The sequence below is a fragment of the Aspergillus alliaceus genome (genome assembly GCF_009176365.1).
Source record: "Aspergillus alliaceus strain CBS 536.65 unplaced genomic scaffold BDW43scaffold_59, whole genome shotgun sequence".
In the NCBI taxonomy this organism is placed as follows: Eukaryota; Fungi; Ascomycota; class Eurotiomycetes; order Eurotiales; family Aspergillaceae; genus Aspergillus; species Aspergillus alliaceus.
In genome coordinates this window covers 126,581-139,929 of record NW_022474742.1, presented here as the reverse complement: position 1 = coordinate 139,929, position 13,349 = coordinate 126,581, and the positions used below count along the sequence as shown (strand labels likewise).

The 13,349-nt window shown below is 44.7% G+C and overlaps 2 protein-coding genes across 2 annotated transcripts; both read left to right on the top strand.

Annotated features, from left to right (window-relative positions):
- Positions 1–3,030: 3,030 nt before the first annotated feature.
- BDW43DRAFT_315505 (uncharacterized protein) lies at positions 3,031–4,122 on the top strand (the record flags this gene model as incomplete). The annotated part of the gene is made up of 2 exons (XM_032048081.1): positions 3,031–3,299; positions 3,927–4,122. 2 exons carry the CDS (start codon positions 3,031–3,033, stop codon positions 4,120–4,122), a joined length of 465 nt encoding a protein of 154 aa, XP_031895704.1.
- A 7,334-nt stretch (positions 4,123–11,456) lies between these two features.
- Positions 11,457–12,647, top strand: BDW43DRAFT_289914 (BTB/POZ domain-containing protein). Its single transcript, XM_032043454.1, has 3 exons — positions 11,457–11,620; positions 11,674–11,800; positions 11,866–12,647. Exons 1-3 carry the CDS (start codon positions 11,523–11,525, stop codon positions 12,397–12,399), a joined length of 759 nt encoding a protein of 252 aa, XP_031895703.1. The 5' UTR covers positions 11,457–11,522; the 3' UTR covers positions 12,400–12,647.
- Positions 12,648–13,349: the final 702 nt, after the last annotated feature.

The following is a 13,349-nucleotide window of genomic DNA, read 5'->3' as shown; positions in this document are numbered from 1 at the left end:
GGAGACCAAGGTAAGTTAGAGGTGTATTATGGATACGATTACGGCGGTTAGAGAAGTACCAATCACTTACAAGGGAGATGCAGCGGTAGCCCTCGCCCTGGACGGGATTAGACTAGATATTATTCTTGGAGATATACAAAGGTACTTACACTTCCCATATTAGAGACTCCGTATCCCTGTTTTTAACTCGAAATAGTTTGTAGCCGACAGTAGAAGCGACCAGAGGAAGCGTTTATTGCGGAGAATGTAGGCCTAACTGTAAGCAAACCAGTCTCCGCGTTGAAATTACCAAAGGCAAAGGATCTAGTGCCCTTCGCGATAGTAGTCGCAATAATACATATTTTGATTTAGAATGTAGTCGGGAACAAGAGCCACCACCCCCAACCGGATTAAAAACACACTGGTCTCCACTAAACGCCTCCTGCCGGCTGATGTCAAAAATTCTGGGGTCGTAGCAGCTATTACGGAGAAATTATGAAGCCATATTGGATGTAACCCTAGAAAAGTACCGCTCATAAGAACTAGCCGGAGTAACTAAAATATCGCTGGTTGCCGTCTCTCCCGTAAAAACGCCGCGCGAGAGAATTGAATATTTGGCAGCTAGTTGGCGCATCCCACTCCACGCCATAAGCGCTAAACAAGCAATCCCCCTAGTACAATCAGAGAGCTGGCCTGCCCAGGCGCTTTTCCAGGAGACTCATTGGAGTCCGAAACCCAAGGATATGGTCACGCTAATTTAGGGCCATATATACCTGAACTAGACCCCACAAATAAGTCAATCAGATCCTGTAGCCTACACTCCAAGCCCAAGCTTTCTCGGATTAGCAGGAGATACTTTATTGGAATACCCCCGCACACCGCCACCGTCGGTCGCCAATATTGTAGGGCTCATGGTGGGGGGACAAGATGTCAATCATGCTGCTGCCTAGAAATGGTAAAAATGGCATATAGGGTAAATTAATACTCCGCATTGGACATCGGAGTCCGAAAAAGTTGAGGGCAGAGGTCGCCGTGTATAACTGCAAACCTTGGGGTACTGTATAGTACGGACTAGGCAGTAGAGACAAATCCTATCTGACTGCATCCGACCCAATTCATGGCCCATAGACAAAACTTGACGGCTTCGAAAATCTACGGCTGAGTCTCCACTGGACAGCAGGAGATGAAATTGCTCGGTAAACTGCGGCTTGATAAGGAAAATTAATGCCGTCAGTGGCTTGCGGATCTTTGGCTATTATACTGACGGATCTCTTGGAGGATAGAGGAACAATAGAGAATTCGAAAAGTGGCTCCATCACTATAGCTCAGTTAGGCAACTTTCCGCGTTGGTGGTAGGTGGTCCTATCTCATACTATGAACCATAAAACTATATATAGATTATGAGAGTTTTTAAAGCCGAAAATTATAGAGAGATAGAAATAGCAGTAATAGTATCAGTTATTAATATTATACAGTTAGTGATAAGTTTTATATAGTCCAGATTGGTTATTATACTTACAGAGAATTGAAAAATTGGTTACCAGGCCTGCGTTCAAGGAGGTGTAATCAAGCATACACCGAGAAAAATAGTATCTGGGAGTGAGCGTGCATTGATGGTTATTGTTTCGGTCTCATTCCCTTACTAAGAGTTGTTTTAAACCGAGGATCAGATGACTTCATCTAGGAGAAGGCTATACGCCACTCTTCGTGAATCTACGCCCCCGCCCAAACTTCTACCTTTTTTGAATACGCCATATTGCATACGACAAGCAGTATCGTGAACTCATCCGAGCATCGGAAATATGTAGATGCCATTCTGAAGGAGGAACTGGGGTGTCTCTTTATAATTGTCCCAAATCTTTACGAGGTCTTCCTCAAAGGGATTGACGGATTTGAGACTACAACGACTACTGTGATGGAGCGATGTCAGGAAGGCGACAAGCCATTATATCGTGAGGGGACTAGATGGTGAGATTGGCTAGCAAGCGCGCAGGAGAAGGATATCTTAACTTGGATAACCGAAAAGATCGACTTGTCTCGAAGCTTCATGGTAGAAGGCAATCCTTGCTTGTCCTTATGTAGAACAGTTTTGGCCCAGCCCTCCCAGCCCTTACAGGGGTCTACAGCAAATCGGAAGCTAGATGTTGCCATTGTCGACGAGTCCAAAATCGCTCCCGGCCATACATCTCATTGGTCTCATTGGTCTCGTACCTTAATCCCGGGTTAATTAAAGAGCAACCCTGAACTTGATACGGCGTCAAGGACATGGCGTGATTTGGGCAGATATGTGCGCGAAGCATTCACTGCACAAGACACCTGCCAATTCGTACCGGGCTTCACTCTCTGTGGATTTCTAATGCGATTGTGAGAGTTTGATAGGGCAGGAGCCACTGCATCAGAATCTTTTGATATCAACAAGGACGGGTCAAGATTCGTATCCGTAATTGTTGGCTATCTATTAATGGACTATAAACGGCTAGGATATTACCCCAGTGTCATGTGCTCTTCGGATGGGAAACGCTTTATTAATACCTTACCCGACTGACAGCCTGAACGCATCATTCTGGGTGAACTTATGAAACGAACGTCTTGTATTGCTGGGACAACTTGCTAGAAAGCTCATCGCGAAGGAGAATCAAACGTGTCATGAGTCGTGAAAGTCTCGTGCCAGTATCCTGAGAGAGACGAAGAAGGTATGCTGCTCCAGGAAGCATCAGACAGTGGAGGGGCCAATATTGCTAGACACTTTTTTCATAAGACAGTCCTGGTGGGTGAAAAAGAGGACGATGTATTTGCGAACATCCGCCAAGGGCTCGACTTGGCAAGTAGACAGCGTCGTCCATTGATGAGCACGTCAGTGGTTGCCCTCAGTGCACGAAGGACGGAAGAATACCTCCACGGGTTGAACAAAATGATAACTAGGCCATGGTCAATGGTATGTTTCATCCTCACCTTCTGAAGGGTTCAGCGTGACATAAATTAATGTAGCGGATGCCCAAACTGATAACCCCTCACGATCCAGCTCAATGGTCCTCGCCATCTAGTGTCAAAATGGACTCAGTAACCGGTATCTTCACATACCGACTAGCGCTAGACGATGATTTGGAACCCCTCTGCCTCGAAGCGAAGTGGTGCTCTTACTCAGAGCTCAGGCAGCGTGTCCCAGACCTGCTGAATGAGCATATCCATCGTGCAAGCCTCCATGAGAATCACAGGCCACACAAAAAGACGACCGTCATTATCCTATTTGTACGTTGTTGCTTGCCCGGCTGCTATTGGTTCCCACCCGCCCATTGTCTCCAAGCAGGGTCCACTCCAAGGTAAGTCACTCCAAGGCATACCTACGTTTCCCGTTGGATCTCATTTCTAGCCTACACAAGGTCATTTTAGCCTGTGTTCTTCTGCCCCACATGAGTGCTTTTCGTTTAATCGCATTCGCTTTTTCGCCAGTCGGACATCTAGTGCCGAACGATGAAAGTCAATGATCAAATCCCGACCTAGCTCAGCGTTCCACAACATATCATCCGGCCGAAGGTCCTGATGCAAAACCCCAAAGAGCGAATCTTCTTCTGAGACCGCGAAGTTTCATGCCTGATAGCCTACACATGTTTCGTTTACCTAATGAGCTCACCACCCCAAGCCATAAGAAGCATATGGCGGATCCGTCTAGTCCCGTGTAAAAAGTAGATCTTGACCAGGTCCATTGCACCAAGGAAAACGGAGACTGCAAGACCCTTGTGCTCGCCGAAGTATGCGGTAAATATCCGCTTCTTCGTTTCACTCCATTCCAAAGATAGGATGTAGTCCTTTTGCCGACAATCGTATGCCCATACGCGGTGCAGATGATCTTAAGGGCGCTCCAGATGCCTCACAGGCTCCCATCGGCGTGCATTCACGATCAAGATTTTCATCCAGCTGCTGTTTAATACGCTGAACTAAACTCTTAGCATCGATCAGGTGTCAGCTACTGTTTCCACCCCATCGATGGAGCATAACGATTCGGGCAATGGTCATCTAGCTTACCCCCTTGCTGTAGGCCAAGCAGACATCGCTGGGTACAAAATTGAGCGCTGTGTTTATGTCGGTCGCCGTCATCTTCTCGAGACCCCGTATGACGTGCTGATTGTTGCACAGATGAGATGATAGAGACGCTGTGACCTGGCTGAAGCCGCGCTTCCGCCCACTGGGACCGGGGCCATATCGGCATCCGGTGAATCGTCGTGATCTATCGTATTCAGCGCACACTGAGCTCGAGAGAGCGTCGATATTCGACGACGTTGTGCAGGAGATTCAACACGAGAGGACGACAGGAGATAACTCCGAGACAGTGCGCCCGGAAGTCTCCGAGGGACTATATACTAAGCTCGGTGGGTTCTGTTGTAATTCTTTTTCCGGAATTTCGGAGCGCGTGTAATCAAAATTCCTCTGCCAAACCGGCAACTGCGCCTTTGCATCATTTCGCTACGCTTGGTCGCGCAATCGCGCGCCACAGTCATAAGACACAGACACAAGTCCCGCGCAATGGCAGTCAACGGCTGCTCGAAGCTGCGGTCATCATCCGGATCGGTCTCCACGTTTGGCTCACAGAGGGGCCGTACAGCAGAGAACCAGTCTCAGGGAACCCGTATAGGCCGGTCTCGCCTGATCGGCTGCCCCTTTACTGCGCGGCTTAAGTTTAATAGTATATTTGAGAGATGGTGCTTGACTATTGAAGTACCAACTCATAATCATGGCCCTGTGGCTACATCAGTACTTCCAGCTCATCGACGTAGAGAGCTTCGCCGGCGATATGATCAGATCGTTGGAATGCTTAATGAAGGTCTTCGGATACGCTATATTACTTCTATTCTACGCCGAGAAGGTCATGCTCTATTGGTTAGAGCCCGAGATCTCTATAATATGCGATATAGAGTTGATATTGAGCGTCTTAATGGTCGTATACCAATTTAAGCCTTAATTAACTCAATACCTCAGGAAGGTAACTGGTATACCAAATATCAAGTACACGAGAATCGACGTGTTTCTCCAGTGTTTCTCAGTCACCAGTCATCAAGAGAGAATCTCCGCAGAAATCCTTATATTCTGATGATGGACTGTACATACAAAACGAATTGATACAATATGCCGCTTTTCAATATTATTGGCTTGACACCGCAGGGAGGCACATTTTTTATTGCCTTTGGCTTCATACCTAATGAACGGGAATCATTTCACTATATATTGAAACGCCTAGCCGAGTTATACACCTTTCTACGGCTTCAACTCCCGGCAGCGGTGGTTACTGATAAAGATGACGTTTTAATAAATGCTGTACGGAATACATGGCCATCTTCCGCTGCACTTTTATGTGTATGGCATATTAATAAGAATATTCCCAGTCATGCAAAATGGGCTATACGCGATTATCTGCTTATGCAGACTACATCTACGACTTCAATCACTTCAACAGCATCAACAATCAATACAAAAAATTTTCTTAAACAGATCGATACACAATGGAAAGCTATGCTGACTGAATGGTACGGCGTTATACCGGCACGATCGGTTTCTCAGAAAGATCATAAATGGGCCCGCTCGTTTTAAGCGAACATATCAACATCCTGCATTTCGAAAGCTTTTACTTTATATGGAATCTGAATGGCTTCAATCCCAAACAGAAAGAGCCTTTCTCCGCTGCTATACAAATACTTATCTACATTTGGTCAGCTGGCTACATCTCGTAGTGAGGGATCTCACTGGCTAATTAAACGAGACCCCCAAAGCTCTTTAGGTGATCTACTGAATGTATTCTGATCAATTGAGCGTACAATCACCAATCATCATCTTCAGATCGAGCAAGCGCTTGCAGATGAGTATATTCAGGCCCCTAGTAATCTACGGGTTGAACCGCTATTTAATGCGGTTCTATTCGCGTTTAATAAACCCACACTCCGTAGACTAGAAAGGAAAATGCCTGGTATTGTCTGATGTAAAAATAGAAGTAAAATGATCTGTAAGTTTCTGAGTCCTTAGGACAGAGCTTCATTCGTTCATATCGCCCTTTCTTGACAAGTCAACAAGATTCATTAAATCATTTGGATCCCTGTGGGTGAATCCAGCAGTTGAATGTTCCAAAATGTTGAAACAAAATCAGCTCAATTCTCACTTCCTTTGTCCAGTGGACTTCCAAAGCGCTTCGTCTTGACATTTTCAACCAAGTCTGCTAGGCCTTTCTCAAGGCAGGTGATTGATACAGGCTCTCCATCCAGTTTTAATTCAGGTATGTCTGAATTGGTTGTCTTTTCAAGATAAGCAATTCGATTGGTGTCGTTTGGAGGCTTCTCCAATTGTTTCCAGATGTCGAACATGTGCTACAGGATAATATATGTCTGTCGTCGGGTAACAAGATATTTGGGATCTTCTGCAAGTTTTCTGTGCTCGGGATCCCACAAAATCATCTGGTCCATCTGATTTTTCGTTATCGCGAAAGTATCGCTGACCTCTTCGGGATCAAAGAGAATTGACTGAGCTCCTTGTGGCCCGTTCAGACCACTGTCCCAGACGCGGTTACTGAAAAGCCAAGCATCATGCTCATTGGTGATAATATAGACAAATAATTACTTGATAAGCGACTTATACTCGCCAGTCTTGCGGTCTTTATGTATCCATAAATAGATATAGAAATTGTTAAGGGGCCTTGCACACAATATCAATATTCCGTTCTCCTCTAGAAGCTCACGGCATGCAGAAAATAGGAGATTGATATCCCCTTCCTCGGTTGCTCTACCCGGGACCTCTAACGCCGGGCTGCGATGTGTTGCCAGTCGCCCGCTTTTGCATATGAACCATGCGCAAATCATAATGCATCAGGTAAGATTCAACGGACTTGCCTTGGATTCCAACCCCTTCTTTAGTAATGTTAGAAGAAGGTCATTCACAAGTTCATCACTAAAGCCCGAAGACATTGTATAGATAGTGTCGAACCGGTACTTAGTGTCTTGTAGATTCTCAAGTGGGACTGGAATGATTTCGTAAGAGCCATTAGGATCGTCGACAAACGCCTCCATGGTGGGTGAGGCTTTTAATGGAAGTGTGCAAAGAGTACAGATGATGAGAAATTAAACATTGGGGTCTTAAGAGTCTTTATAGTAGTGAGGACGCAATAAACCTAAATGCCTATCCTCCATACTGTAAACATATTCACTACACTACTGGGTGATTAAATTAAATAGTCACACCGCTCTTTTATCAATATTGGATGACAGACGGAAATGTCACAACCATGAATGCTTTACTACGCCTAAGTTCTAAGGCTAATAATAATGGGGTTAAGTGTTTACTTAGACTGGTTATTACTTATTACCACAGGAGATGCTAATGCGACTTATTAATTGAACTGATACGACACCCCCTGTCATAGAGCCACTGTAGTTCTAGCCAATGCGTATGAGAGTTATGATCACTTCCGCAATTCCTTGCCCCTTAGCTGAGTCTAGATAGGTCTCTTAAAATTAGTGACTGATCATAATCGGTAGCAGTCATCCTATGCTACCCGCTGTACTGTCTCTCGCAGGCTAGGTATTACATACAATTCTTGTCTTCTTCTAAGGAATTCTAGTTGGACCCTTTGTATTTCCTGCCCGCTTGTTTGTCTAGATCTTGTTTAATTTTCTTTTTTGTCTATCTATTCTTTTCTTCTCTTTATGAGTGGGTCTAGGTCTTTCCGGAGACTTATTGTTTTAATTGTTATGCGCTTCGCCTCTCTATTTCTGTCTCTCCAGTACTCCGGGTTTTCCTCATTGTATTAGTTTGTTCGTCGTGATTAGCACATTGAACGGTAAATTCGAGATTAAGCTCAATCTTTGCGTTGTAAACACTATCAATTAGGCTGTAACCAAATGTTTGTTGCTGTTATTGTCCCCCATCTAAAGACATGGGAGATGAGTCTAGTAGCCAGCCTCTGATACGAAGCTCAAGCAATATGATATTGGTAGCTAAATCTAGAATATAAACGTGGGGAGGGAAGAAGATACAACACAAGTGGCGCACGCAGACAACTCTGTTATCAACACCCAGAGAATCTAGTATTGATATACAGAGCAGTCAAGGCCATCACAGTCTCCTTGTCAATGATCCCGCTTCTGACTCGCTCTCAGGCCAGACAATTGGTAAATGAATACACTTCTAATTTCGATACTCAAGCACTGTAGGTTGCTGTTGGCGGACGTGATGCCGAGGCTCAATCAACACTAATATGTGGTTTGGTTTAGTATGCCATTTCTTGGTAAAGCTGAGCGCTGATCTTATACCTTCTATAAGCTAGTTGAGCTGGTATGAATTTTATTAAAATTCGCTTATTCTAATCTAACCCCATCGACAGTACATACCTTGCTGGCGTTGTAAATTTGCTGCCCAGGTGTACTGTCCAGCGTATGCATAGTAGTTTGTACATCAGACACAAAAAGTCTGTAATCAACGGGACTGTCGGCAGAATGCTTCTGTGCGATGATAAGACGCTTCCCTAAAGGGTGTTTCGTGGTAGAATCTAGAATATAATCTTAGATGAAAGGTGTGTTATTATAGAGACCTGGAAAATTAGCGTGGCTCAAAATGTTCCGGGGACTCAATCTTACAAAGCCGTGAAGGAACCGGTATTTTTGATCCAAAAGCAGTAGAATAAAATGGCCTGGCTCTCCTAGCATCTTGATCTCATCGTCATTAAGTAATCGTGCGCTGTGGGAAGGTTAGAAAGCCAAATCTCATGGAAGGAAAAAGATTGGGCGTTAAGAGTCCTACCGAATTAAGCAGCTTCCTTATAATAATGTCCCCGCCCACTGTTCATGAACAGAAATTTCTTCGTTACCCAAAGAAGTGAGCAATGTTTCTAATGATAACAGGTTTTCTTCGATCCGCTTCATAGCTTCCTTTGGAAGAATTTCGATGTCCGGTCGCTTCGCTTCAATGAGTTCCGCTATCTGTTGTAACAATGTAGCCTGCTTCTCGGGAGCGCTAATGCTAGTTCCTCAACATCCTGCTTCTACGAAGAAAACGACGCTAGTTGTATTTGATCTTCGAGTATGTATCACTGATCAGCAACGGGCGAAGTTGACGGTTTTGAACTAGGAGGTAAAAGTCTACCCGCATGTTGAAGCGGCGCTGTCTTGCGTACTAATTATACAATCAAGGAGGCGCCTGCACTCCCATCATAGCTGTCAGCTGTTTCTATATAGTGCAAATCAATTATGTGCACGTCATGTGTGTGTACGGCAATATTCCCTCCGTGAGGCTCAGAGAAGGCCCCTAGCTCTGGGTGGCTTGAGGTGAGTGGCGTTAATTTTTTAAGTTCAAGTGTGTGGGAACGTCCTAATCATTTCGAGAGGATATAGCCAGGTGATTATAATCAGCGGAAATACATTCACCCTATTGAAGAACCTTACCGAAATACACTGATGTATAGGATATAGAAAACGTCCATAGTTCAATGATACACAACTATGAGTGGTGCACATTAGACAGCACGACTATGTTAGGGATTACTAGATCTATGGGTTATCAAGCGAGCCAAAGACCGCGCAGCATTAAATTTCTTCTCTCCTCGAGTCTTTCTTCTAGTTAGTTGAGGGATACGTTTATACCAAGACTTAATAAGAGCTAATATATCGTCCGGTACGGCTAATGAGATGAACTAAATTGCACCTAACCCCGTGTTAACGGAGATAGACATAGGTCAACTAGCGGTGAGCAGTGGTCTGGTAGAATAAAATACATATCCTAAACATATTCAAGGCCCTGAGTTTCTAACTAACAGGCTCAATATGGCATCTTATTCGAAGAAAGAGAAAAGCTTTAAATCGCTGTTAAAACAGCTGCTAAGGATCTGCTTTCTAGAAAAGCAATAGTAAGAACAGTTGATAGTTTACAGGGCGAAAACAAAGAGCTGCAGTATCAGCTAGATAATGCAAAGACGGCAATTAGCGAGCAAAAAAAGAAGCTCGATAAGGAGAAACAAAGGAACAAGGATTTCAATGAAAAGCTAGATCGACTTACTTTGGCTTGGGCGTTTACAAGGCGCCCAATTCCGTCTTGAGGAACTCGTAGCGGACACAGGAGTGGTAGAGCAGAACGGGCGATGTATGAAAATCTATAAGATCACAGCAAATACCCGACTGACAAATCATTAGCCTCACCAGAAAGTCTCAAGACATTGAAGAGTCCCTAAAGGCCTTGTGCACAGAGAACTTTGATGAACCTACAACCAGCCCCGATCCTGTGTCTCGACATATCCATACACACCCTACCTAACCCGCAACTAGCTGATCAACACACAGCATCCAAATCATAACGAAGCACTAAAAGATCCACCGAAATGCATCAGTCCCGTTCACATACGATAGGATTTTTCTCTTACCCTACATTTACGTACCAGCGAGCACTACTAGCGCAATCGATCATTGCTGGCCGACTGCCGGACTCCAGCAGAAATTGGCAATGACAATGATGTTCCTTTTCTTAGTATGTGACCACAAACCGTCTGCACCCGTACTTTTTTGACCAGACCTTTGTCGATCGAGAGATTCCGCATGACACTCGTAATGGCGCCGGTTTTGAGGGATAGCTCGCCCGGGGCTGTCCCAGGCTCGTTCGAGGCTCGTTCAATATCGAGAGGAGGTCCGCTTCTGCACTGGTGGGAAGATGGAAAGAGGGATCTTCTAGCTCTTTGATCGCATCGTGACTGTAATAGGTCGCTGTACAGTGTGACTATTAACCAAGGATGCGCGGAGAGAGTTGCTTCCAGTGAATCAAGTCGTTTGCACGGAATGCAGAGTGTTGTGATCTCAGGGGAAAGATGGGCAAAATAATGCTGTATCAGCTACACGTACGTAGCCTACTGAGGACCGGATGCCATTCCGATAGATCTCAATTCCTATGGACGACTATATTAACTATCTTGACTACTTCTTCTTCTCTATCTCCTAATGGGTAAAGCCTTCAGGGGCTGAAGACTTGGTGATCCGGCCAAGCCACTAGAGCGATCACGTGTCTCGTATAGATTCATATCACAGAGGAATAGAAATTAGAATACCTGCAAGTCCGGGCAATTGTTCCAACATGAAAGTGTTAAACACATCCACGCGGGCGTTGAACGAGCTGAGGAATGCACGTTGGACCGCAGCAGAGGACGCGGGGAAGGAATATTACGGCTCAAGTCATGTACCTATGTATCTGCCGGCAGAATATTAGCGTGAACATGAAATTTCAGGTTTTTCCCTTTTGTCCCAAGGGTCTGCCGTAAATATCATTCATTTAAGGTTGTATACGCCATATTGCGTCTGTTGGAATATATGGCATATAGCTGGTGTATACTAGCTTTTCGTCAGACTTTATCAGCCTATCAGTTCTGCCTTGTCTATTTTCCCGGTTTAGGCTAGCTTAATTAGGTTTAAAACAGCGTGATAGCCTTGCAGATACACATGACTTACAACCCCTCTATTTTGCATCTTCACCTATCCGACAATTCCACTTGATATCTTTACTGCCTATTTCCCGAACGACACCTTTTCGAAATGCCAAAGGAAAGAAATAAGATAGGAGAACAAATCGCTTCTCCAGAGTCAGTGGCTGAAGATAACGATACCGGCCACTTACAAGACCTGATTTCAAGGTACTAGCATGCGCTACCCCTACGTGGAAGGCTTACTGACAGTCATGCGATAGCTTGTTCTTGAGCCCCCGATACAGTGATCTGACGATTATTTGTGGGGATATAATTTTTACCGCCCATAGAAATATTGTATGCTTGCAGTCTGAATTCTTTCAACGGGCCTGTGATGGGAACTTTAAAGTACGATCTCTTTTTCTTCCGGAATAGAAAAATTCCGCAGATGCTAACCCAAGGGTGTATCTCAGGAAAATCAAGGGAAGATTGAACTCATCGACCAAAATCCCATTCTAGTTGAGAAAATGCTGCAGTTTCTCTATACGGGCGACTACACCTTCGAGGAGCCTGAGCCTCCATCTATTACCGCGCTAGGTACTAGTCTACGAACTAGTGGAAGACATATGGATAGCCATACTGCAATATTCCATGCTCAAATGTATGCCCAAGGTGATTACTTCCTGATTGATCGTCTTCAAGTCAAGGCGAAGCAATACTTTGTTGCATCATTTATTAGGAATCAGAACTCAAGCTCTTTTACCTCCACTATTGTAGAGGTGTACACCTCAACAGCTGGCGTTAACCGAGGCCTTAGAGACGTTGTGGTTGAGCTCGTAAAGGACAACCTGACGACCCTAAGGGGTTCTGCGTTTCCTATCCTTAATAACAACCTTCTCACACGTGTTCCGGATTTCGCGCACGATCTTTGCGTTTCTCTCTTGGATCAAAGTGTTGGCCGTACTATGCGACCAGGAAGTCTTTTCGGTTCCTTTAACGGACACTAATGACAGACATACATATGTATATATATGTACTAGCTTCATCCTTTCTAATGTGTATAATTGCAGTGGTGCCGCTTTGCTACCCCTGCAACCTCGCCAAGAAAATGAACTAGTGTTGGGCCGCTTAGAGTGCCGAACTATCTGCCTACTTCCTTGGAGATCTCCAAGGAAACCTACCTTTAATCGATCTGTAGTCTGCCTGAGTGGTTAGGCCTTGTCATTGCCTAATAGTGCACGCGGCGCAAGCAGGCGATCGATAAATACATTTGAGGTCCTATACTCTTAAGCGGAATAGTCGTATGAAAGGTGCTTTAGATTTTGGATGAAGAGACTTTGAGCCGAGGCGCTCTGATACTTTCCAGATGCCATCTAATATGGAGGGCTTTCGGGAGCTGTCCAAGTTTACCTGGAGTATCCTATAAATCTTGTAGCCAGTTTCACTTTAATTTAATTTTTCACTGTTATCGTGTTCAACCTTCCTACTTTCACTCTTCCACCATGGAAATACCAGCTATTTATTATGCTGTTGCCGCAGGCGGCATTGTTTCTAGTTTTCGTACTTGTTAAAGCCTTCTATTACCTTGACCCCCTGAAGAACATTATTTGGGTACTTGTCTCAAAGCATCTTATCTACCCATATCTTCTTGGTCGTTTTCAGCTTATTGGGCCTTGGACTCGCACTGGACTTATCTATTATCTATTATATATATATATTGTCAAAGTTGTCTTTTTTCCGCCACCTTGCCTGTTGTTTTGTTGTTCTGTCGTTTGATTGGCTGTTTGGCCTCACCGCCCGCGGGTATTCTGCTGTTTCACACCCCATCCTTTTTCGTTCTCTTTCACCGCGTTCATTATTCTGCCGCTATATACATCACTTTCTATGTGTTATGAATCTATACGAGACCACGTGATCCTAGTGGCTTGGCCAGATCACCAACTTCAGCCCCTGAAGG

What these genes read in the sequence shown, in the direction of transcription:
- BDW43DRAFT_289914 (XM_032043454.1), top strand. Translation starts at nt 11,523, where the DNA reads ATGCCAAAGGAAAGAAATAAGATAGGAGAACAAATCGCTTCTCCAGAG. An exon ending in TTACAAGACCTGATTTCAAG is followed by an intron (nt 11,621 to 11,673) that starts GTACTAGCATGC and finishes GTCATGCGATAG; the next exon opens with CTTGTTCTTGAGCCCCCGAT. An exon ending in CCTGTGATGGGAACTTTAAA is followed by an intron (nt 11,801 to 11,865) that starts GTACGATCTCTT and finishes GGTGTATCTCAG; the next exon opens with GAAAATCAAGGGAAGATTGA.